The 21,957-nt window shown below is 42.5% G+C and overlaps 1 protein-coding gene across 1 annotated transcript in view; it reads left to right on the forward strand.

The window, feature by feature from the left end:
- Positions 1 to 3,582: 3,582 nt before the first annotated feature.
- unc79 (unc-79 homolog, NALCN channel complex subunit) overlaps positions 3,583 to 21,957 on the forward strand; it is a gene marked incomplete at its 5' end in the record, with an annotated part of 43,552 nt that continues 25,177 nt past the window's right edge. Inside the window, 14 exons of the mRNA XM_080479870.1 lie at positions 3,583 to 3,604; positions 6,920 to 7,040; positions 10,377 to 10,690; positions 11,474 to 11,644; positions 11,783 to 11,878; positions 11,971 to 12,026; positions 13,781 to 13,910; positions 14,008 to 14,072; positions 16,313 to 16,401; positions 16,720 to 16,760; positions 18,229 to 18,257; positions 19,944 to 20,173; positions 20,334 to 20,505; positions 20,623 to 20,853. Of these exons, the coding sequence (XP_080335996.1) occupies positions 3,583 to 3,604; positions 6,920 to 7,040; positions 10,377 to 10,690; positions 11,474 to 11,644; positions 11,783 to 11,878; positions 11,971 to 12,026; positions 13,781 to 13,910; positions 14,008 to 14,072; positions 16,313 to 16,401; positions 16,720 to 16,760; positions 18,229 to 18,257; positions 19,944 to 20,173; positions 20,334 to 20,505; positions 20,623 to 20,853 (1,767 nt within the window). The remainder of the gene's footprint in view (positions 3,605 to 6,919; positions 7,041 to 10,376; positions 10,691 to 11,473; positions 11,645 to 11,782; positions 11,879 to 11,970; positions 12,027 to 13,780; positions 13,911 to 14,007; positions 14,073 to 16,312; positions 16,402 to 16,719; positions 16,761 to 18,228; positions 18,258 to 19,943; positions 20,174 to 20,333; positions 20,506 to 20,622; positions 20,854 to 21,957) is intronic.

A 21,957-nucleotide genomic window follows, 5' to 3' on the forward strand; every position in this document is an offset into this window, starting at 1 on the left:
GATGTAGCAGCCAGTGTTTATGCCACTATAAATCTGTTGATCTGTCCTCGGGGACATGCACAAGTGCTTTTACAAAGTCGGTCTTAGGTTAGGAATCACACAGTGAAGCGGGGCAGAGGGAATATCATGGGAAGGAGACATAAATGTGGGTTGTAATTACAATCACCACCTCAGAAGGCGGCTGACGTCGGGATCCATTAATGTTGCCGTTTAATCTTAGAGGAAGGAAAGTGTCGAATCTTCGTAAAGCATTTTGTTTCCATGTATGTTTTACAGCAATCGATCTTTGCCTTGTGTGTCTTCGCCGTGACTCTCCTGGCCCCGGCTGGATGGATCATGCACCACATCCCAGAGTATCGACAGAAGTCTCCTCCACATCCCTGAAACCCGCTGGAAAAAATTCACACAGACACCCAGAGAAAAAACTGTTTGCGTGAAAACCTATTTCCACTGTGTACAATCTCACTGAATTAAACTCTTTGAATCTGAAGACTTCCTGAGCTTTGTTTCCTGTTGAGAGACACTGAAAGGAACAACATTGGTCAGATTAACACACCGCAGTGGGAGGATTTGGTTCCACATCAGATGGAAGCGCGATAATAAAAAAAAAGCAAACACAGCTTGTGGCTGATGACATGTTGGGAGGGTCCGTCAGCGCCTTGGACCCTGAGATTTGTTTACTCGTGCTCACAGGGTAGCAGTAGAAAGGTTTCCTCTCAGAAAGGCAGCGAACTCCTTTCTGACCTCCAATCAGCTCGAACATCACGGCGAAGCCAAACACTGATGGACGATCACTATCAACAAACATACAAAAGCAATACTGACGGAGCAGGAAAAGCTTTGGGTCCCACCTGTGATCTGTGGCGTCCCTTCAAGGGTTAGGTTAGGCTATGTTTGGAACTGAGTCAGACTTTATTTGAAAAATGGAAAAACGTTCAATCTCAGGCTGAAATAAGATGAAATCAGACGTATTCATCCATCTGCCCTCACCTCACAGTGAGAAGGTTATGGGTTCAAATACCTCAGGATAGTAGCAGTATAGAAGATGGAAGGACATTCGGTTCATATCTAACATCGTCATAATTTTGGGTAAATTCTTACTGAGAAAAATAAAGATTTGACCAGGAACAGGTTAAGGGTTCAGCCATTTGAATAAGTTATATCTTTGCCTCCTGTAACCTGATGTGCCTCCCCGGTTGTCATTGGTTTTACAGTGATTAATACTAATGAGTGCAGTTTCCAACTGCCATCGTTCCATCTATCCATCTTCCAACACTTTTGGTACCTCAAGTTTAAATACACCCTAAAAATTCTTTGGCTCTGCCTCTGTCACATCTGTCACTTCCATGGTTACGCAATGAAGCTATCCGAACACGTCTCCAATACACTCACAACAAACTCCATTGTAAAAATGTGTTTTATTCATGTGTCGACCTTTTCTAGGGCACTCACTGAAATACTTTGTAATGGGAAAACGTGACTTTGGTACCTTAGAATAATAAAATCCTTTAAAATATTACAACTGTAACAGTGTACTAAAGTTGGAAAAAAAATCCACATCATTAGATTTGATTTGTATTTAATGAAAAGTTCTATAAATCACACATATCATAGCCTGAAATACTCAAAATGTCTCTGCATTTGTTTTCTCAAGAAAGCAAAAGTCAAAATATGACATTTTAGATGCACTGGCCACTTGTTTGCAAATTGCTCAGGATGTAGTTTTCATGTTGGGCCACTAGTGGGTGCGGTTGTTTGTTTTTGTAATGAAACCACACACATACAGAGAACAATATTCTATAAACAATAACAATGGGAGTACACGGACATTCGTATGGATGGACAGACGACAAAGTTGGATTGTTGACTATCAACTATAAAACTACCAAGTCCCAGGAGAATATGGACTGGGAGTCATGACATCCTGGATAAAACACTGTTGTTATAGCCCATCTTCATGCATATATGCAGAAGAACTATCTACTACCGCTGTATTGTTCATGCACAGTAGCAGTGTTTCTGCTGTCTACAGGTAGAGCCAAAACATTTTCAGAAAGTTGTGTTTTCACACGTTTCGAGTTGAAATGTTTTGAAAAAGTTCCTCCTCGGGAGCAGTTTTCAAAAAGTTGCATTTTCAGTGGCTCCAGGCACCGTTGTCTTGTAAACAGACACCCAAAACACAACAAACGTTTTACGTTTTCACTTGAAAACGTTTTCATATAAACGGACCCTCAAAGCTGGTTTTGAAAAGTGCATAGTCTCACAAGCAGCTAAAACACAACAAATATGCAAAGAAGACCAAAGGGTTTAATACATTGACCTTATGGTTATTTCTTTGGTATATTTTAGGGTCACAAAAAACCACCAAGCAAATGGAAAAAAATTCAAAGAAAAAGTTGACTTTTTAAATAAATCTCTTAAAAGTAGCAGACACAACACAACGCTGAGAACCGAGCTGTGATACCACTGATGCCGTGATGAACGCGAACTACCTCGTTGCTATCAAACTAGCCTCAAAGCCGTGTTGTCATGTAAGAACACCCAAAATCCAACAGCTGTAGAAGTTTACTGGACATTTCACGGTATTAAGCATAATTAAAATTGGCTGTATGTTGAGATTGGAGTCATTTTCCATTGAAATTGAATGGTTTTGTGAAAATACAGACATTTTCATCACGTATACTCTGCGCCACAACAAGGAGAAACTTTAAACTTTAAATTCAAAGGTTATTATGGCACTATTTTACCGGTCCACTCCAGATGAAACTGGACTGGGGCCCCTGAAAAAAAATGTGTTTGACACCTTTACACACCAGGAAAATACTTCCGACTGACCCACGGATTTCTCCGGTTGCTCTCTGGCGCCCCCAAGAGGATCCCGCCCCGTACTTTGAGAACTACAGACTTAAAACAAGATTTTTTGTTTTCATAACTTATTTATTTCAATTATTATAAAAATGTCACATCTGTTGCATGTTCACTTTACGCCACACATACATTCATTTGGGGTATTTTTTTTTTTTTTTTGCGGGGGGAGGCAGATCTGCGGGTGTTTCCCTCCTATAATGAACCGATTGGGGCGCTGATGGGGTTTGTTGGATTTCTTGAATGACAATTTGTCAAAGCCGGATCAGTCCATTCTGAAAGGTGTGCAGCGAGCCAGGCGAACACCGACACGCCTTCATTCTGAGGAGAAGGAAAAAATATAAAAAAAAGACAGAAAGGACAAACCAAACGTTGCGGATGTGAGGTGATCCTCGGAGCGGCTCCTGGCTTTTTTTTGGTTTTTGTGCGGAGGATCAGGGGGAAAAGGACCGCAGCGCAGCGGGGAGCAGAGCGGCGCGTCTCGGCGCAACGGCCACACTGTGGATCCATCGCGCACAGTGGTACAACCAGGACTCTGAGAGAGAGAGAGAGAGAGAGAGAGAGAGAGAGAGAGAGAGAGAGAGAGGGGACACACACACACACATACACACATACACATCCACACTTTCTCAGAGGGAAACACGGCACCGGGGAGGGGAAAACACCCACTACAACAACTGACAGTCTGGGTTTTATGTTTCCCCAAGTGTCTGCGAAATGTCTACGAAGGCAGAGCAATGTAAGTACCGCTCAATGTGTGTGTTTCTGACTGTGTGTGTGTGTGTCTGTGTGTGTGTGTGAGAGAGATATCTTAAAGGAGGAGGAGGAAGAGGAGGAGGAGGAGGAGGAGGAGGAGGAGGGGGTTGTAAACTGGAAATGTGATTTTGGATTTTAAAAGAAGGGGAGCTGTCCTTGGTGGCGGCTGCAACACGTCCCCTCACTGCAGAGGAGTCAGTGCGCACAGCAGCCGCCGCGCGCGGCCGCGTGCACAGCGCATGGGAGCCGCGGCGGCTGCTGCTCTGCACCCGTTTCTATCATCAGCATTATAATCAGGATTAGATGATTGGCGTGGCTGGAGGAGGTGTGACGTTTGCTCTCAAGGTCGGCCTGACAGATTCTGGATTGACCAATCTGGTGGGGGTACAGTTGGATCAATCACGCGCTCCGATCACGCTGTCACAGCCCCTCGTTAATCCGCCTCCATACAGGTGGAAACCAGCTGTTGTCCTCACCTTGTCTTGCATATTTCTTGAGTGATCTGCACACTTTGAATTGTTGCTTAGAGTCACATTGCCCCCCCCCCCCCCCCAACTCTCGAGTCCATTAAGAAGCATAAACCTGCTTTTTAAAAACATTTTAAATCTGTGAGATCTTTCTATGTTGTCCTCTAACGTGGGTTTGCACTAAAGCTTATGTCATACTTTACATGTGCCTCAATTAAACGTGGCTTTATTCCAAACATGCCCACTTAAAGGAGACATATCATGCTTTTAAATCCTTCCTTTTTACATATAAATCATACAGTTGTGGTCTATACAACGCGAAACTGCAATGCTTGGGTCTGAATTCCTCATTATTAGAGCTCCACAGGCCCCTTTTCAACCCCTTTTCTGATGTGCTTCTGAGAGCAACTCGTTTTGGGGCGGTCTCTTCAAATGCAAATGAGACACTTCATACCCCGCCTCCTCTCCAGGTTGCAGAGGTCACACTCGGTTCAACGTCACCCTGTTCGGCCATCTTTGTAGTTTGATAGAACAGATACAATTATCTAGCGGCGCAGAAACTTTATATTCACACATTATTTACAAAATGTCAACAACGGAAGATTTGTCCATCCAGCCATACATGTTGGAGCCAGAGTCGGACCCGGCGGAGCCAGATGAAAATGACGATGATGCACCTGAAGAACAACGTCTTCATATGGATGTAACGCAATAGTGTGTTACTATATTTACACTAACTTCTCCATCCATGCCCACTACTACAATACTGCCTGTATTACAACGACTATTTAACACAGAAGTTACATTATAAGCTAAAACGAGCACACAGCGCTAACATATGAAGACGGTGCAACTGCTAATGCTAACAAAACAATGACAGGGACGTCTTATCATCACACTTTTTAGCGTTATATACAGCTTACCGAAGTGCTCTGTTCGTCGTCTCCATAGATAGAAGGAACTGACCGCTCAATCAGACCAAGTCTTTCGGCAAATCCTTCTTTATACTGGCGGAGGTTGCTGAAGCAGTCGTCCTTAAAGTGATTCGCGCACACAAAACTTCGAAAAGGTTCTGATGCTGGGAGACGGTGTAACGAAGCTTGTGGGTTACTACATCCAACAACCGAACATTTCGACTTATCCTCTCGTAACTTCGGTTGGACTACAAAATCGCAGCGAGAAACAAAAATGGCGGATTGCTCGAAACGTCGATGTCCTAATTTGGCAGTTCCGCTGAGAATACTGTGACGTCATTGTTCAAAAAACGTAATAGAGAATAGAAAAATCGAAACCGATCGCAAAATATGACCAAAACAGAATATAAAGATATCAACGGAGCACCTGAAGAGACTACTTTGAACTTTTCTGTACTTCTAAACACTCTAAATATACACCAAAATGCATTTAAGGGCTAAAAAAGTGGATTTAGCATGATATGTCCCCTTTAAGCAAAGAAAAATAAATTCAAGTATGACTCAGCTTTAGAACATGAATGGAAAAGCAACCAGTTTAAACTGAGTGGACGTCCATTAACTGTATTTTAACACTTTCCTCAGTGTATCTGTGACTATATAGTTTTAAATTATGTGAAAAATTGCATAGATAAAGAAATTTGAGTTAGAAGAGCAGATAAAAGTCATTCATCAGGCAAGTGACTATTTTGTATTTCCCTTTCTTCTAATGATTATATTTTAATAAGTCACAGAATACACAATTGGATGCATTAAACATGGAGATAAGTGTAGTTAACTTGTAGTTTCTAGAATATGTTAGACATTGTGACAATACAGAATATTTCAGCTTCACTACTCTCTTCCAAATAACAAACATCCTTCCGTTTTGGCGTTTGCTTTGGTCAAACATTCAGTTTTACCCTCCACTGAGTTCTTTTAGTGAAATTCCTCACCATGTATTAAAAGAAGAGCGTCATTCTGGGAAAAGATGTTCCTCCGACTCTCCTATTTCCCCTGCTGCTCTCTAGTGCTCCTGATGAAGGTCCTGCTCCACATTTGGAAAAGTCAACAAGTATTAAAAAGAAATGGCCGAAGCCGACGTCTCAATTGGTTAAAAGTTTGAGTGTTTCTGTGGGTTTATCTTGCATTTTAGATGCAATCCTCTCTGATGAGACTGACAGTTTCTCACGCTGTTTCAGCATTTAAAAATATAATTTATTTTCTCGATATGTCCGACTTGATGCAGGGAGAAGCGTGTATCCGAGCCACACATGCTCCAAGCCCGCAGCTGTTGTTTTTTATTTTGGGGTTTGTCATTTACAGGTCAGAGAGGAAGCTAAACTCCGCCGCCCAAAGTCACAGAAAATGGGTCAACGATCACCCGCTCTAACTTATTTCAGCTCTCATTAGTCCTCTCGTAAACGAGGGACACGTCTCAAACCGCTCCGTCCTCAGCAGCGAGCAGATGAAACGTCCCTCGGCGTCGTTTGTTGAGCGACGGGTAAACCCTCTCTCGTCTTCACGCCGGCCACATTTTCCCAGCTTGTCTTGGGACTTGAACTGGCAACCTTTTGTACACGTGTTTCTGCGAGCAGTCGGTTGCTCCCTCCTCCGGGGCTTCCTGTGACCTCGCTGCTGTACCGAAAAGGTCACCTGGTGGAGGCCAGAGAGCCATGGGAACACGGACTCTTTGTTTAACTTGATAATTGGAGCATCCGTGCTGTATAATGACGAATATGGACGCCGGCCAGCAGCAGTGGGAGCAAACACTGCCGCCGCACTTGTGCCAGTTATTCTTTTATGTGACACATTCTACATCCTCCTTCCTATCTCACTGGTTTTGATGCGCTTGTTACTCTGCTCTTCATTTTTGTCTAGTTGCCTCTAAGATACGATACTTGCAAGAGTATCACAACCGTGTGCAACACAATATTTACCCCGTGCCCTCCGGGACAGACATTGCAAACACACTGAAATACTTTTCCCAGACCCTGCTCAGGTAAGTACCCTGCTTTGGCTCCATCAGGTGAAGTAACAGACTGTAGACTGTGTGATATTTTAGCTTTTTTAGACTCAGTTGAGGTGAACCACAGCAGATTGTTCTGACACACTTCCTGAGAGGGACGACAGTGACACCATTAGACGTCTCTCACATGAATTCACAACATGAGAAAGTCTGCGAGGGAGGTGGGTTTGTTGTTCAGAGAGAGAGAAAGAGAGACAGAGTAGAGGACAGGGCAGTAGAGTTATGGAGATGTTTTAGAGATAGACAGCTCAGTGATGTTTATTGATTCAGTGGTTGGTTGCTAGACGGACGCCTCACGGGGGCCGTCTCACTGCGTCCTTCCCAGAGGGGCCGACAGTGGAGGGGGTGCATCTCCTCCAGCTATGCAGTTGCGGGGTCAGCCTGTTCCCCCGAGTGCTGTGAAAGCCCGAGGAAGGAACAGCATGTTATTTCCTCCTTCAGCACAGGTCAAGTAGGCGGCCATTTTGGACAAATCTAATTTCATAAGTTGCCTTGTGCGACCCCGCGTCCGCCCCCCTCCATCGCTCTGTCCACATCAGCAACACACTGCAGTGATGGGCTGGTGTGGTGTCACAGAAAACAGCCGCGATGTCCGTTCATATTAGCTAATTTAGAGAAAAGGGTTAGATTACTGGTGGCTGAACTTGTATGTCCCACTTTTTCCGTTATTATCAGCTTAGGGTGCAATCTGTTTGCGATTGGCAGCTGGCCTCAATTTTACACTTCACTCCTCAGCCCCAGAAGGATTATTCCTCTGCCGAGCGGCGCTCACAGTATCCTGGATACTTCATGTGATGCCGAAGGGGACCGCCCAGCACTAGCAGCCATTTCACTGCTTTTAAACGTGGCCTTTCCTGGCACAGATTGAGCGTGACAGAGGCTGCAACTGTGGGAATCTGCGTCAACTCAAGTGACAACTTGGTCTCCGAGGGGAGTATTATCAGAGTGAGAAAAGAATCACTCAGTATGACGCCACATTCTCTTCTCTGGAAGGACGGCCTTTTTTGCCTCAGATATGCAGAACAAACCATTAGAGTGGTGTGGGAACTCACACACGCACCTGTGCCTTCTGAGGCCAAGCTGAGGGAAAAACATGTGGGTGAAAGGAGAGATGAAAAGAGCGAGGAAAGTGGGAGTAGTGAGCCGTAGCGAATGGAGCAGGTATGTGTCATGCTCCGGGAAAGAAAACGAAAAAAACCCACCAAATTGGCCAAAGGAGGTGGCGGCTGATTCATGCAGCGGTTTCTAGGTGCAGGGAGGTCAGATGCAGGCCAGATTATAAAAGAAGGTTTGCATTTTTTTTCTTCCCCTGTTTAACGACGAGTGGACACTGAGAGACGAGCTTAGTCAGACTGAATCTCTGCGTCAGTGAGCGTCGCTGACTTTGTGCCAAACTGTATCACTCATAAGGATGACTGTCGTTAACAGACAGCGTTCAGGGCTTGTTTGGCCATTGTTTTGGTCTGGAAGCGGTGTCACGGTGTAGAAGACGAGGTGGAGGTGGCAGATATGAAGCTTTTCATAAGAAGGGCCTCAAAATGAAGAGACCGGCTCAGGTTGAGCAGTTTGGAGATGAAGTGAGAGCGAGGAGAGATAGTGGATTTGGTGGTGAAGAGGATGGAGCTGTAGACAGGAGGCGAGGAAGATGGTTACTGATACACACACACACAGTCCAGTCAAGGCTCAGGACAGTAATTGTATGTCATGTGTTTGTACCAGTGCATTTCTACATGTGTTTTATGTGTCGTATATGTTTGTGGCGTTCTCGTGTCGTCCCGTGTGTACATATGTGTGTGTCTCTGAGGGTGGATGTTCAGCGTGTGCGCGTGAGTGCGTCTGTTGATGTCTATGTTCACTGTTTAATCTAATGATGTTTTTCTATATGACAAAATGGGCAGCGAAAAAGTCATACTCTGAGACACAGTCTGTTGGTTTTTTCGTAAATCTTGGTTTGTAAATGAACACACAGCGACTGGAGTCTTGCAGAGTATAACTTTGAGGGGATCAGTCACGTAATGGTACGTTCTGCTGCTGACATAGAATAATATTGTGCATATATAGTGTGTGTTTAACCTGAAATCCCCTTTCTCGCTCGCCGACTGATGTAACTTTTCTGAGTGACCTTTCACAAGACAAAGCACCACCAACACCCAAAAAAGGCAATACATTAGCATTATTAATCTGGGCCCTCACGATAAATCCCGAATCATTCGCCCGATAGAACAGCTTAGCTCTTTAATAATGTGCAGTAAAAAGAGCAATGCTCTCTGGCCACCCCCCTCCTCCTCCCCCCTCCACCCTAGATGCTCCGCACTCAACCCGACTAGTTTTTGCTTTTGTTTTTTTCCCCCCTTCTTTCCCTAAAATTGAATATATCCACCACCTTCCCCAGGGGACAGCAAACACAATTGTCCATCCTGCATTAGCTCACAAACATAATGCTACCAGTCATCTCCCCCCTGATACAACCTATTCCTTTGTCATTATAGTTTCTCCTCTACCGTAGATTAGTTGTTACATTTATTTAAGATACCTGAATCCATGTGCCTGTTGGATCTCATTATTTCTCCTGATGATACTGATACAGTATCATAACGTATGCATACAGACATTATTTCTCTGGTGCAATAAACATGTGCTGTGACCTAGGAGCACTTGATCTAACCTCACACACATGTTTATTACTGGCTGAAGCATGTTTCAAAAGTGTCACCTCTGTATTTTCCCGAACCAATTTGGTGTCACTCCCATCCTTGACAGCCCCACTAAAGACAAGGAAATTTCTTTTTTGAAACCTTCGCCACGGCTCATTGGCCCTTTTGCATGTTAGCCACCGACCTTTGCTGATTGGAAGACGGCAGCCATGGAGGGACAGCCATTTGCGCTGTCCCTTTCTGGAGAAGTATGGGGTTGCCACTGAAAACATGCCATTTTTTATATTTTTGCTCCTTGTCACCAGATACGCATGAGATGCAGTGATCATTGCAGTTTGTGCTCATGTTTTTTTTTTTGGTTTTTTTTTTGGTTGTTTTTTTTCCAAGTGCAAAGAGCGACAAAATGAGATAAATTGAATCTTAAAAAGTCACTCTGAACAGACGGAGCAGGGAAAAATTGCCCGTGCCTTTCAGTGATACATAGTGAGACACTGCATCCTATGTGGGGTTTATCTGGGTTTGTTTTTTTCTATTTACGCTGTCTCTGTAGTGCCATTTCAATGTAATGTGCTGTTTTTTTGTGTCTTTGTTGTCTCTTTTTTTCCCTTGTTCCCCTCTCCTACCCTCCCTCCCCTCCCCTCCCGCCCCGGAGCAGCATTCTGTCCCGCACAGGCAGGAAGGAGAACCAGGAAGCTTCCAATTTGGCCGTGCCCATGACCATGTGTCTTTTTCCTGTGCCATTCCCACTCACCCCATCTCTAAGACCACAAGTCAGTTCCATCAACCCTACAGTTACTCGCTCCCTCCTTTACAGCGTTCTGCGCGATGCCCCGTCAGACCGCGGGGGGCAGGGGCAGCAGAGTCGGGACGCTCAGCTCTCAGAGTACCCCTCTCTGGACTATCAGGGCCTCTATGTGACCCTCGTGACCCTGCTTGACCTGGTGCCCCTGCTGCAGCACGGTCAGCATGGTGAGTCAAGGCCCAGTGCACCACTGTTTGTCATCATCATCCCCGAGCCGTCTGGCCTGCATGAAGCCACTGCTGCTTTTTTGGCCTCTTTTGTAACGGGAGGAGAGAAGTCCTGCAGAGGATCTTGAGAGTTGCATGGGGGTGATTGGGAGCACGCTGGACTCTGTCAACCTAATCGTTCATAAGCCATTGGATACACCAGATATAGGCCTTCTCTTCTGTGTATCATACTCTGACTGCATGTTTGTTATGCAAAGTGGGAGAAAAATGTTTTACTTCTGTTGTCATGTGCTAATATTATACAGCTAAAATGCAAATGTACCTTATCTTTGTTTAGCATATTAAGAAGGTTATCTGAGCTTGACTTATATACCCTCGCTGTTGTTTATGGGCCCAAGGCTGCATCACAGTCAGTGCTCCTTTTGTTTTCTTGAATATTTGACCATTGTGTAAAAAAAAGAAAAGAAAAGAAAAGAAAAGAAAAGCACAAAAGCATGAATACCCATCTCTCTTGACTAGACTGCTTTACCTTTTACCTTTCCTGAGGGTGATTTTTACTTAGGTGGCTTTTAAAGAAAGCTCAAGCCCCTCAAAAGTATCACATTTTCTGTTGTTGTTGTTTTTTTGTTTTTTCTACACTGTTATCCTGTTAAATGACTGAAATCTGATGTAACTGTGATGTCTGTAGCTGCATACAGTATGTGCATACTGTATGTGCACTTGATTGAATGAGTGTCTGTGTATCTCTCTTTGTCTTTTTTTGCCTTTCCCCTTTCTCATCAGATCTGGGACAGTCCATATTTTACACAACAACTTGCCTCCTGCCCTTTCTCAGTGATGATATTCTCAGCACTTTGCCCTATACTATGATCTCCACTTTAGCCACATTTCCCCCTTTTCTCCACAAAGACATCATTGAGTACCTGAGCACCTCTTTCCTCCCCATGGCCATATGTAAGTACGACTCTTTAAAGGACAGTACCACAGTTTTCAAAGTCAACCTACATGGTGAAACAACTGCAAACATTTGAATACAACAGTTTTCCTCAGCAGCTTCATACCAGTTTAACGTTTTTTTTTTCCTCCCCGTAGTGGGCTCCACTCGGAGAGAGGGGGGCGTCCCAGCCTACGTGAATCTGTCTGCCTCGTCTATGCTCATGATCGCAATGCAATACACCTCAAATCCAGGTAAACCGTCATGCTTACAGCTCTCCCGGCATTCCTTCAAATGTAATTGCAGCTATCGATCTCTACTGAGCCTGCACTCTGCTTCCTTCCAGTTTATCACTGTCAATTGCTGGAGTGTCTAATGAAGCACAAACAAGAAGTGTGGAAGGTATTTCTCTGTTTTATACATTATGTAGATAGGGCAGAGAGCTTCACTGCGTTTTATGTCAAATTCCTTTGACTTGATATTATTTGAATATGATATTGTTTGATTGAAAATATATCTCTTTACTTTTATGCTTAAATACTCTATGAAGTAACAAAGGTTTAAATTTAGCTTAGTGAGAAAAGCAGAAACTGGTTAAAATAGCAGCTTTTTGTGTTTTCTATTTTGTATAAAATTACAGCACAGAAGTTTTTGCATTGAAGACCAGCTGTTTGATTCACTCTGAGAGATTTTCTTACTAACATTATTGTTTCAGGGAACACATTCTTAATAAAAAATGAAGACAGGAAAGTGAACCAGTCTTTTATAAACTCTGTACAAATGCAAGTGAATAAACTTCTTAGATCAGGGGTTTTCAAAGTGTAATGATGATGACCAGTTTGTGGTTGAATGCAGAACTTTTTCATAATTATGTTTTATTATTGTTATTATTATTATTATTATTATTAATGGCTGTTGGGATCCATATAAAAAGCACAAAACTCCTCTTCCTGCACACATTAGGCTTTTGAATTGAAATAACAGGTAAGTCTATAATTATTGTAAATGCTGCACATATCATCTTGACCACCATGAGCTCATTTGTAATTCTAATTCCTCTCTTTTAAAAAACAATTTTGGTTTAAAATTTGATGATTTATAAATAAAGATTGTCTCGTTTTTTTCATCAGAATTTCTGCTCTAAAAATGAGAAGGATTCATTTTTAACAGTGACATGTGCGCTTCAGTAGAAATAAATTCAAAGACCTTAAAGGTCCCATATTATGCAAAATACACTTTCTTGGTTTTCTAACATAACATATGTCCCTATATCCTGTGTATGAGCCTCCAGAACTCAAGAAAATCTGTCATCTCCCTCACTTGCTTGCTCCACTTTTTAGTGAATGTGTGCTCATACAGGCGATTCAGAGATTTTCCCTTCATGACATCATGCAGGGAAATTGTCACTCCCTCTACTAGTGGTGCTCTACATTATTGATATACGGAATAAATATAGTATAATATGAAAGACAGTTCCCCTTACACTTAGCGGCAGCTAACTTTGGCTACTTGGCAGTAACTGTGACAACACACACAACCAAACTATGTAAAATATTCAGACACATAATATTTTTAACTGACCAACTTTAGTAGCCTCTCCTTCTGGCTGAGATTCTGGTCCTAACTGGTTGAACGTGAATATTTATACAAGCCAAAGCGATGAATCCACTGTAAATGTTAGAGCATGGTACCGGTGCTTCGGATTAACTGGTTTCCCTGTTAAATGGTGACCGACTTCCTTTAGCGTCCATCGTTGATGTTAGTAACAGCATATATTAAAATAAGACTCACAAAAGGAACAAAACAGTGAAATTTCAATATAATTGCTATTAAACGGCGCTCGCCAGAACAGCTGCGGATTTTCTGTCGGGTTTTTAACATCTGTTTTTAGCAGCGACAAGGGATGCTAAACGGTCACCAGATAACAGAGAAACCACTTAAAGTGAAACACCAGCAAGATCCTCTCCTGGAGACGAGTCTGGAGTCGGTGTGGACAGACACAGAAATGCGGAAATGCAGAACGAAGGCTGGATTTGGGGCAATGCACTTTGAATACAATGCTGTTGGACCGCTAACACTGATATGAAATTGTTGGAAAACTACATAATATGGGCCTTTTAAATATCACATCTCATTTTGCACACTTCCTGTTGCAGGACTTGCTCTATGTTATATCCTATGGACCGTCCCAAGTAAAACCTCCAGCTGTGCAGATGCTGTTCCATTACTGGCCCAACCTAAAGCCTCCGGGAGCCATCAGTGAATACCGAGGGCTGCAGTACACAGGTCAGCTCTTTAAACCCATCGATCCCTTCCTCTTTTTTTTCTCCTGTTCTCCTGCCTTTCACCCAAACCCGTGACTCTCTTCTTTTTACTGCCTCAGCCTGGAATCCCATCCACTGTCAACACATCGAGTGCCACAACGCCATCAATAAACCTGCTGTCAAGGTGATTACCGTCTCAGAAAGACGTAGTGAATAAAGCCAGCATCTCGATGGCTGGTTACTGTAACGGAGCAGATTAGCTCCGCCGGCTGTGTTTAAAAGTTTCTTCCCTCGAGAAGTTCACCGGGAGCGTCTGGGCCGTGTGTCAGGTCGTCCCGCTGAGCTCATCCAGGCGTGTCGTTCGCTTACACGAGCCCCTCGGTAAATAAATCTGCAGCAGCTGTGCGAGCGGGGTAATGATATCAACTTCGGGGCTACTTTGAGTCAGTCTCCACCGGTGCCTTCCCGCCTTCATCAACAAGGCCTGCCTTTACTCAGCCGTGCTCAAAACTGACAAATGGAGCAGGAACAGGGCCACGGACAGGGCCTGGATTTCAATTACCAGGAGCAGGGAGGGGTAAAGAGGTGGAGGAAGGGAGGGGGGTTGGTCCTTAATTGAAACCAGTGACCCTGTGCAGCCCTTGAGGATGGGGGGGGGGGCATCAAGTGAGTGCAGTAAATTACAGTGCACCATATGAACGTGGAGGCCACGAGCGGTGATGTTCGCAACATATGCAGGCACTCATGCACACGGAGACGTGTGGAGACAGGTAAAAAAGTGTCACATGACTTCTTGTGGGGATCACGATATATCATCACTGGAGAGTGCAGTGTGTGTGTGTGTGTGTGTGTGTGTGTGTGTGTGTGTGTGTGTGTGTGTATTAGGGGAAAGGCTATACTTTCAGTAAACTGCACAGAAAGACTCAGCAGAGCTGGAGGCTTCGATATTCTTCTTTTTGCTGAATGAAGGGTCGTCGAAATCTTTTGACAGCGTGGGGGAGGGTGTCCAGCATTTCAACATTTATCTCTTCAGAAAGCCTTATTTTTAAAAATAGCCCAGAGAGTGACTTTATTCTGCATCCTTACAGAAGAACACATTGCAGTAGAGGTGAATGTGTTTTGAAATGACAGGATTGGGTTCAGAGTTGCTTTATTTGTTGTAAAGGATGCATATTTTATGGTTTTTACAAATAATAAATAGTGCAATATTTAACATTTTTGGCCTGGGCTTTTGGGCTGAAATGATATTATCCAGTACAGTGTTTGAAGTATGTTGAATTAGTTGTTCTGTTTTTTTCATAACACTTTTAAACCTCTATTGTTAATAGGTTTACTGCATTTGTAGGCATTAAAATAATAAAGATTGAAGATGATTGGTTTTCAATATTTAAAGCTATTATGAATAAGCTTGCCTGCAGCATTTAAAATCTTCTAAAGAAAAAGACATTTCTTAATCGATTATAAATAAAAAATATTGATTAAATTGCAAGAATATCCTTGTAATGTGCTGTTTTTAAAGACGCAGTGTATAATTTCCAGTTAAATATAACAACAAGCATAATTTCATTTAATTGCTTTCTGTGTTTTAGTATTCAATATTCACTCAAGAGTTTGCATTGTTTGAATACATTAAACATGCAATATGTCTTATTATGTCTATTTCAAAGGTCCCATATTAGGCAAAACTCACTTTCTACTGGTTTCCTGGTAACATGTGTCCCCATAGCCTGTGTATGAGGCCCCAGAAGTGAAGAAGAAAGTCTGTCATCTCCTTCACGTGCTTGCTTCACTTTTGAGCAAACTTGTGCTCATACAGGCAATTCAGAGATTCTCCCTTCATGACGTCAACTGGGTAAATTTGACCCTCCCACAGGTAGATGAGCTCGCGGAGGCCACATTTTACTCAGCGCAAATGCTTCCCTTAAAAAAACCACATTAAGTAGGTGTGGACAGACTCAGCTCATTAGCATTTAAAGGTACCAACACAGAAACAGCCTGTTCTCAGTAGAGCTCACCAGATGCACTGGCTGAAAAGCAGGACGAAGGCTGGATTTGAGAAAATACACTTTGAATACAATATTTTGGACGTCTGACACCTATGTGAAATTGTAGAAAATCTGCGTAATATGGGAACTTTAAAACACAAAATAAGTCGTTGCTTTGATCGCAATTTAACTTTTTAGCATCAGAAATAAGTCTGAAAACGCTGAAAATAAACTGAACTGACTTACTATTATCTCAAATGTTATATATTGCATATTGCTTTGATGTTTGCTCCTGATCACACAGACAACTTTCACGTTGTCTTTTAAATAGCTGGAAATGTTGCTTCTCTCTCTGTGTGAATATAAAACAACAATATGAACATTGTTCACCTTGTAATATCACCTCCATATGCTCACGCCGCTCATTCTACCTTTGCAGATGTGTATAGATCCCACTCTCTCCGTTGCCCTGGGAGACAAGCCTCCTCCTCTTTATATATGCGAGGAGTGCAGCCAGAGGATAGCAGGGTATGCATCTGCTTTACTCTCTTTAAATCCTTCAATCCTCACACTCTCCCATGCGCACATCACCTACCGCCTGCCTCATTACTCCTCTTTAACCCAGGGGAAACACATCGCCATGGTTACATAATTCCCTTGTGCTGATAATGTGATCATCTTTGTCACCATCGTCATCATAAAACCCTGCATCCACTCTCCTCCACATGCAGAAGATCATAATTGCTCTGTGGTGATGGCGTTGAACTGATATTGATATTTGTGTTGTGTTCTGTGTGTCTGCTGGGAATTCAAAGTCTTTTTTGAACATTTCTGTGACCTTTGCAGGGATCATGCTGAGTGGCTTGTCGATGTGCTCCTGCCCCAAGGTGAGCAACCGCAACCTAGAAAGGGTTTAAAAACCAATAATAATAATAATAATAATAAATATTATAGTATCTATAGTAAAATAATGATTCACATATTAAATTCAGTTCAGTTTATATCAGTTAGTTGGAGGGAAATGCTCAAAAACATGAATGTCACTGCTCATTTAAATAGATTTAAGAACAAATGGCAACAAGCTGAAACTGTAACTGAATAGTTGATGTAAACTCAAGTAGGTTTTCTAAGGTCAAGCAAACTTTACTCATGCATCGCTGTGAAGACAGGTCACGGGCTAATGCTGATACTACTTCAGGGTGAATGAGGTGCTGCTCCTCCGGTAGACAGAACAAGGAACAAACAGTTTTTTAATGAAAAGATATTCACGTAAAGCCCATAAAAACAGTTGACGACGAAACCCTTCATTAGGCATGTGACCATATATGGAGACTTTATTCATAATTGTAAATTGATGACAATCTTATAATGCTTCATTGATTTGTTGTCTTCGTTTTACCTCCTCGCTTTGGTAAAATATAACTTCTATAAAGTCTGCACCTGATAAATATATTTAGTATATAAAAAATATGAACATAAGCACATGAAACATTATTTAAAACACAGCGAAGACAGATTCTTTACATTGTAAGTGATACATTTTATAACAAGACAGGGGTACTCAATGATGCAATTCCAATCCTTTACATAAATCTAGGGCCTGTTTACACAACAATTTCAAGTAAAAGCTCAAAACGCTGTCGTGTAAATGGGTCCTTTGTCATTAATCTAGCAATTTAATATAATGTGCATGCGGAAAAAAGAGTATCTGTGGTCAGTTTGAATATTTTTCTTAAATGGATCAGATCCCAATATATAAAGTCTTTAAAGTTTTAAAGTCTTGAAATATACTTTAATAACAATGAGAGTGTAAATATTTTTCATTATAGCCTGTATTACATATTTTAATTTCTCACCATTGCATATACTGTATTACTTCATAATAGTTCTAGTCTGTCATTTTAAAAAATGGAATTACATGGGAAATGCTACTCTTCTACTCCAATGAAGTTACGATAATCAGTCTGATGGATAAAGATAATGCTGAAGAAACTACTATAGCCAACAAGTGGCTAACTGAGCATCTTGCCAACTGATTTCACACATTAACAAAGTCGTGACTGATCCTCTGAAACTGGAATTACAACACTTTATTTACTATACTGACCACATTTTATATGCAGATTTCTTTTGAGTAATAGTTTGCTATTCAGGTATAAATATTTATCTTAAGACTATCCATAGTTGTTAATTATGAGCATTCATCCAATGAAGTTATTCACTTTTGGTTGTGAAATTCATAGTATGCGTTATATATGATCAGTTTAATCTGTTTCAGCAATGAACAAACATGATTGTCTTTGAAAAGATCTGTTGTCTGGAAATTATTTTTTCATTATTGTTCATTTTTTGCAGCAGAGATATCTGCAATTTGTCAAAAGAAGGTAAGAAGTTTACATCTCAGCATCACCAGGAGTAAGTTACGCTAACAGTCTGTGCTTCAAAGGTACAAGACGTGACAGTTTAGTTGGATGTCGATCACGTAACCTCAAATAATCAGCTGACACCAGTCGCTTTGAAAACTATTTTCTGATGTGTTTGCGGTACGTCTACCGAAGTCAGGAAGTTATCCAACTTGCCCCAGCCAGGTTAGTTGATTTTCATTTTAGATAAGTGTCACGTTTACACAACGATGTTTTGAAAACAATGTCCGTTTACAGGTAAAGCTATTTACTATGGCCATGGTGCACTGGTGTGCAGAGCAGCGTTTCCACCATTTACATGAAGACGGAGCCTGAACGTTTTCAAAAAGTTGCAGCTTCTCCCCCGTTTCTACAGAAATGGAGTCTGAACATTTTCAAAAAGTTACACCTCTGTAGCTGTTTTCATATATGTCACATTTTCAGAGGCTTTGAGCACCGTTGTCGTGTAAACGGACTCACAAAACACAGCCAAAGTTTTCCATTTTCACTTGAAAATGGAGCGTAAACAAAGCCTAAGACTGGGGCTAAAGTGACTCAACACTGCCACCTAATGTACAACAGAGGCTTAACTGAAGCCTTACATTCTGTTTCTTTAATACTATTTCGCTCTCATTGGTGCCTTTTATTGATCATAACGCAAATCTCAGTATGGTACAATTCTTAATTATACTGTAAAATGTAAGTGACAAATGTTATCACAGATCAACATTTTACACACAAAAACAGTCCTGTCAACCTCATGAAAATGTTTCATCAGATATATTGTTATCTGAGATCCATAGCAAGGCCGTTTATTTATGAGCCTGAAAGGCAGCTCTCTTGAAACGGAGCTGCTGGGGCGTGATGTTTGTTTGCTGTTGCTGAATGCACTGCCAAGGGCGCCAGTGCTTCCTGCTGGTTTCCAGGGAGACGCTGGGAAAACTGAGTGCGTGATGATCTCAGGTATTCCCGTCAGGCCGAAGCAGCCGCTCGTCACTCTCGAAAACCGGCGGCCTTCACCCCGATTTGTCCTGCAGTTTATAGTCCGCCGCCTCCCTTTGTGACTCACTCATTCCTGAAAGCTCTTTAAACTGCCAACTGCCAGCGCTGTCACTTCTAAAGGAGATGTTACTTTTCATCCAGGAATAGATGCTTATAAATACACCATGATGCCTAAGATAGAGCACAGTGTCAGAACGACAGCCACACTAACATCAAGCCTGTGTGTTTGAGTGTTGTTTTGCTTTAATTGTAGTTGAAATCTGAATGGGGGAACGGGAGAACTCTCCGTCATCAGAGGACAGATATGTTAATTTGATATGGACCAATGCGTCCCTCTGATGGCACAAGATTAGAGGCTGATCAGATTAGGATGGCTCTCTAGTGCCGTGCTTTTTATTTTTAGTAACCTGAGACACAGAGGGGACACATAAGGACTCTTTCTGGTGATGCAGATGTACACAGATGCATATTAGAGTGGGTGATGGGCATAATCAGAATAGTTAATTGCTCTTGAGACATGGAGACGTGTTTATTTTGAGAGGCTTGTCACCAGACATGACTGGCTGAATTGCTGTGATTCTTGCACGTTTTGATTTTGCAGCCCAGAACAGAAATAAACAGATTTTTTCCTCCTCCTCCTCCTCCTCTCTTGGGTTCGTACTGTAGAACTGTAGCTCTCATGTCAGGAGGGCCGTGGTCACCTGCTTCTCAGCTGGCTGCTGCGGGCGCCATGGCAACCGGCCTGTCCGCTACTGCAAGCGTTGCCATGTCAACCACCACAGCAGCGAGGTGGGGGCTGCGGCGGAGACCCATCTGTACCAGACCTCGCCCCCTCCCATCAACACTCGGGAGTGCGGCGCCGAGGAGCTGGTGTGCACGGTGGAAGCTGTGATCAGGTGTGTTTATTTACACCACGCAGGGCAGCGAGTGTGCAACGGTGTGAAGCAAAGATGAACACACACACACATAATACCGCATCCATTTGGAGACATTTCCTGCTTAAATCTCTTATTCTGCTGTGTGTCATCGCTCTCCTCCTCTCTCCAAACCCACCAGCCTTCTGAAGGAGGCTGAAATTCACGCGGAGCAGCGTGAGTTCGAGCTGAACAGGCGTCGTCAGATGGGCCTGTCTGCCTCCCACCACTCTCTGGACAACATCGAGTTTGATAACAAGGAGGACGACCAGCACGACCAGCGGCTCCTCAGTCAGTTTGGCATCTGGTTCCTGGTGCGTAATTGCAGGCTGACGCTGTGTCTGTCAATAAGAGCGAGGGGGGAAGATAAGGATGTGTGCACTACACGGCCTCTTATCGTCTCAAAGTCACTCCGCCCCCTCCGTCTACAGGTGAGCCTGTGCACCCCCAACGAGAACACGCCCACCGAGAGCCTGGCCCGGCTCGTCAGCATGGTCTTCCAGTGGTTTCACTCCACCGCCTACATGATGGACGACGAGGTTGGAAGCCTGGTGGAGAAGCTCAAGCCACAGTTTGTCACAAAGTGGCTGAAGACAGTGTGCGAAGTGCGATTTGATGTCATGGTTATGTGTCTGCTGCCCAAACCAGTAGAATTTGCCAGGGTAAGATCCTGACCAACAACTATTGTGATTTAGACCAATAGAAATACCTAAATCACACTCCTCACACACACTTATTTTACTATGGGGGTAAATTTACATGATTTTGGATCTTTTACCAGAAGAGGCCAGCATCATCAAGTGTTGGCCATAGACACAGATCGGCAAACCTTATGAGCAAAAAAGCCCTTTTTGTCACTTTCCACCAAATCAAATTTAACTGGAGCCGGAACACGTGTTTATGCTTTAAAATGAGACTGACACAGCTCTCACAGTTTCATATGTAGTTTTGAATTATGAACATAAACTGTGTCTTATGTTGCATTTGTGAAGTTTCCGTTACAATTTTGGATGGTAAACATGTCAACACATCTGCTGTTTTTGTACCTGATTTTAATTTTTCCCTTCTTTATCAACATTTATTTAGACAATTTTGAGATGTTTGCTGTTTCAACTATTTTGGCAACTGTTTTTGCATTTTTTTAAACCTGTTTTCTTTTAGAAGTCCGAGTGACTTTAAGATTATTTTAAAAGCTCTTTTTAGCAGTTTTCCCTCCATTTCCTGTGGTTTTAACAATTTCCCCTCATTTTAGCCATTTTAGTTGTGCCTAATTAAAAGCCCTTTTCAGTCAAGAGTTAGAAGTCCTTCTGAAATTGACTAAATAAAATGACCCCCCCGAAAAAAAGAAAACCCCAATGAAACCCATGCAAACTATTCAGCAACAAACTATGTCAGCATCAATCTGTCAGATACACAAAATAACCCTCATGAACTATTATCCATTGGGAATGTCTTCTAGATTAAGCAAAATAGTGGGATGACCTTATACTAATGGTTTAATGTACAATGTGATTTATAAATTTACCAAAATATTTGTTTGAAAATACGATTTCCTCAGCTGGACCGCCCCACAACTTTTATTCGCAGACTAAATATTAAGAGATTTTCTATGTTTTACCTCAGCTTTTTTATTTTCTTACCAATAATATTCTTTTTTTTTTTTAATCATGCATTGTCCAATTCCATAGTGAATGCAAGCAAATGAACGTCAAGTTAGTTCTATTTGCGGCAGATCGTTCTCATGTGAAAATGACCTGAGGTCATGA

Source organism: Lipophrys pholis (assembly GCF_963383615.2).
Source record: "Lipophrys pholis genome assembly, chromosome: 14".
NCBI classification, from domain to species: Eukaryota; Metazoa; Chordata; class Actinopteri; order Blenniiformes; family Blenniidae; genus Lipophrys; species Lipophrys pholis.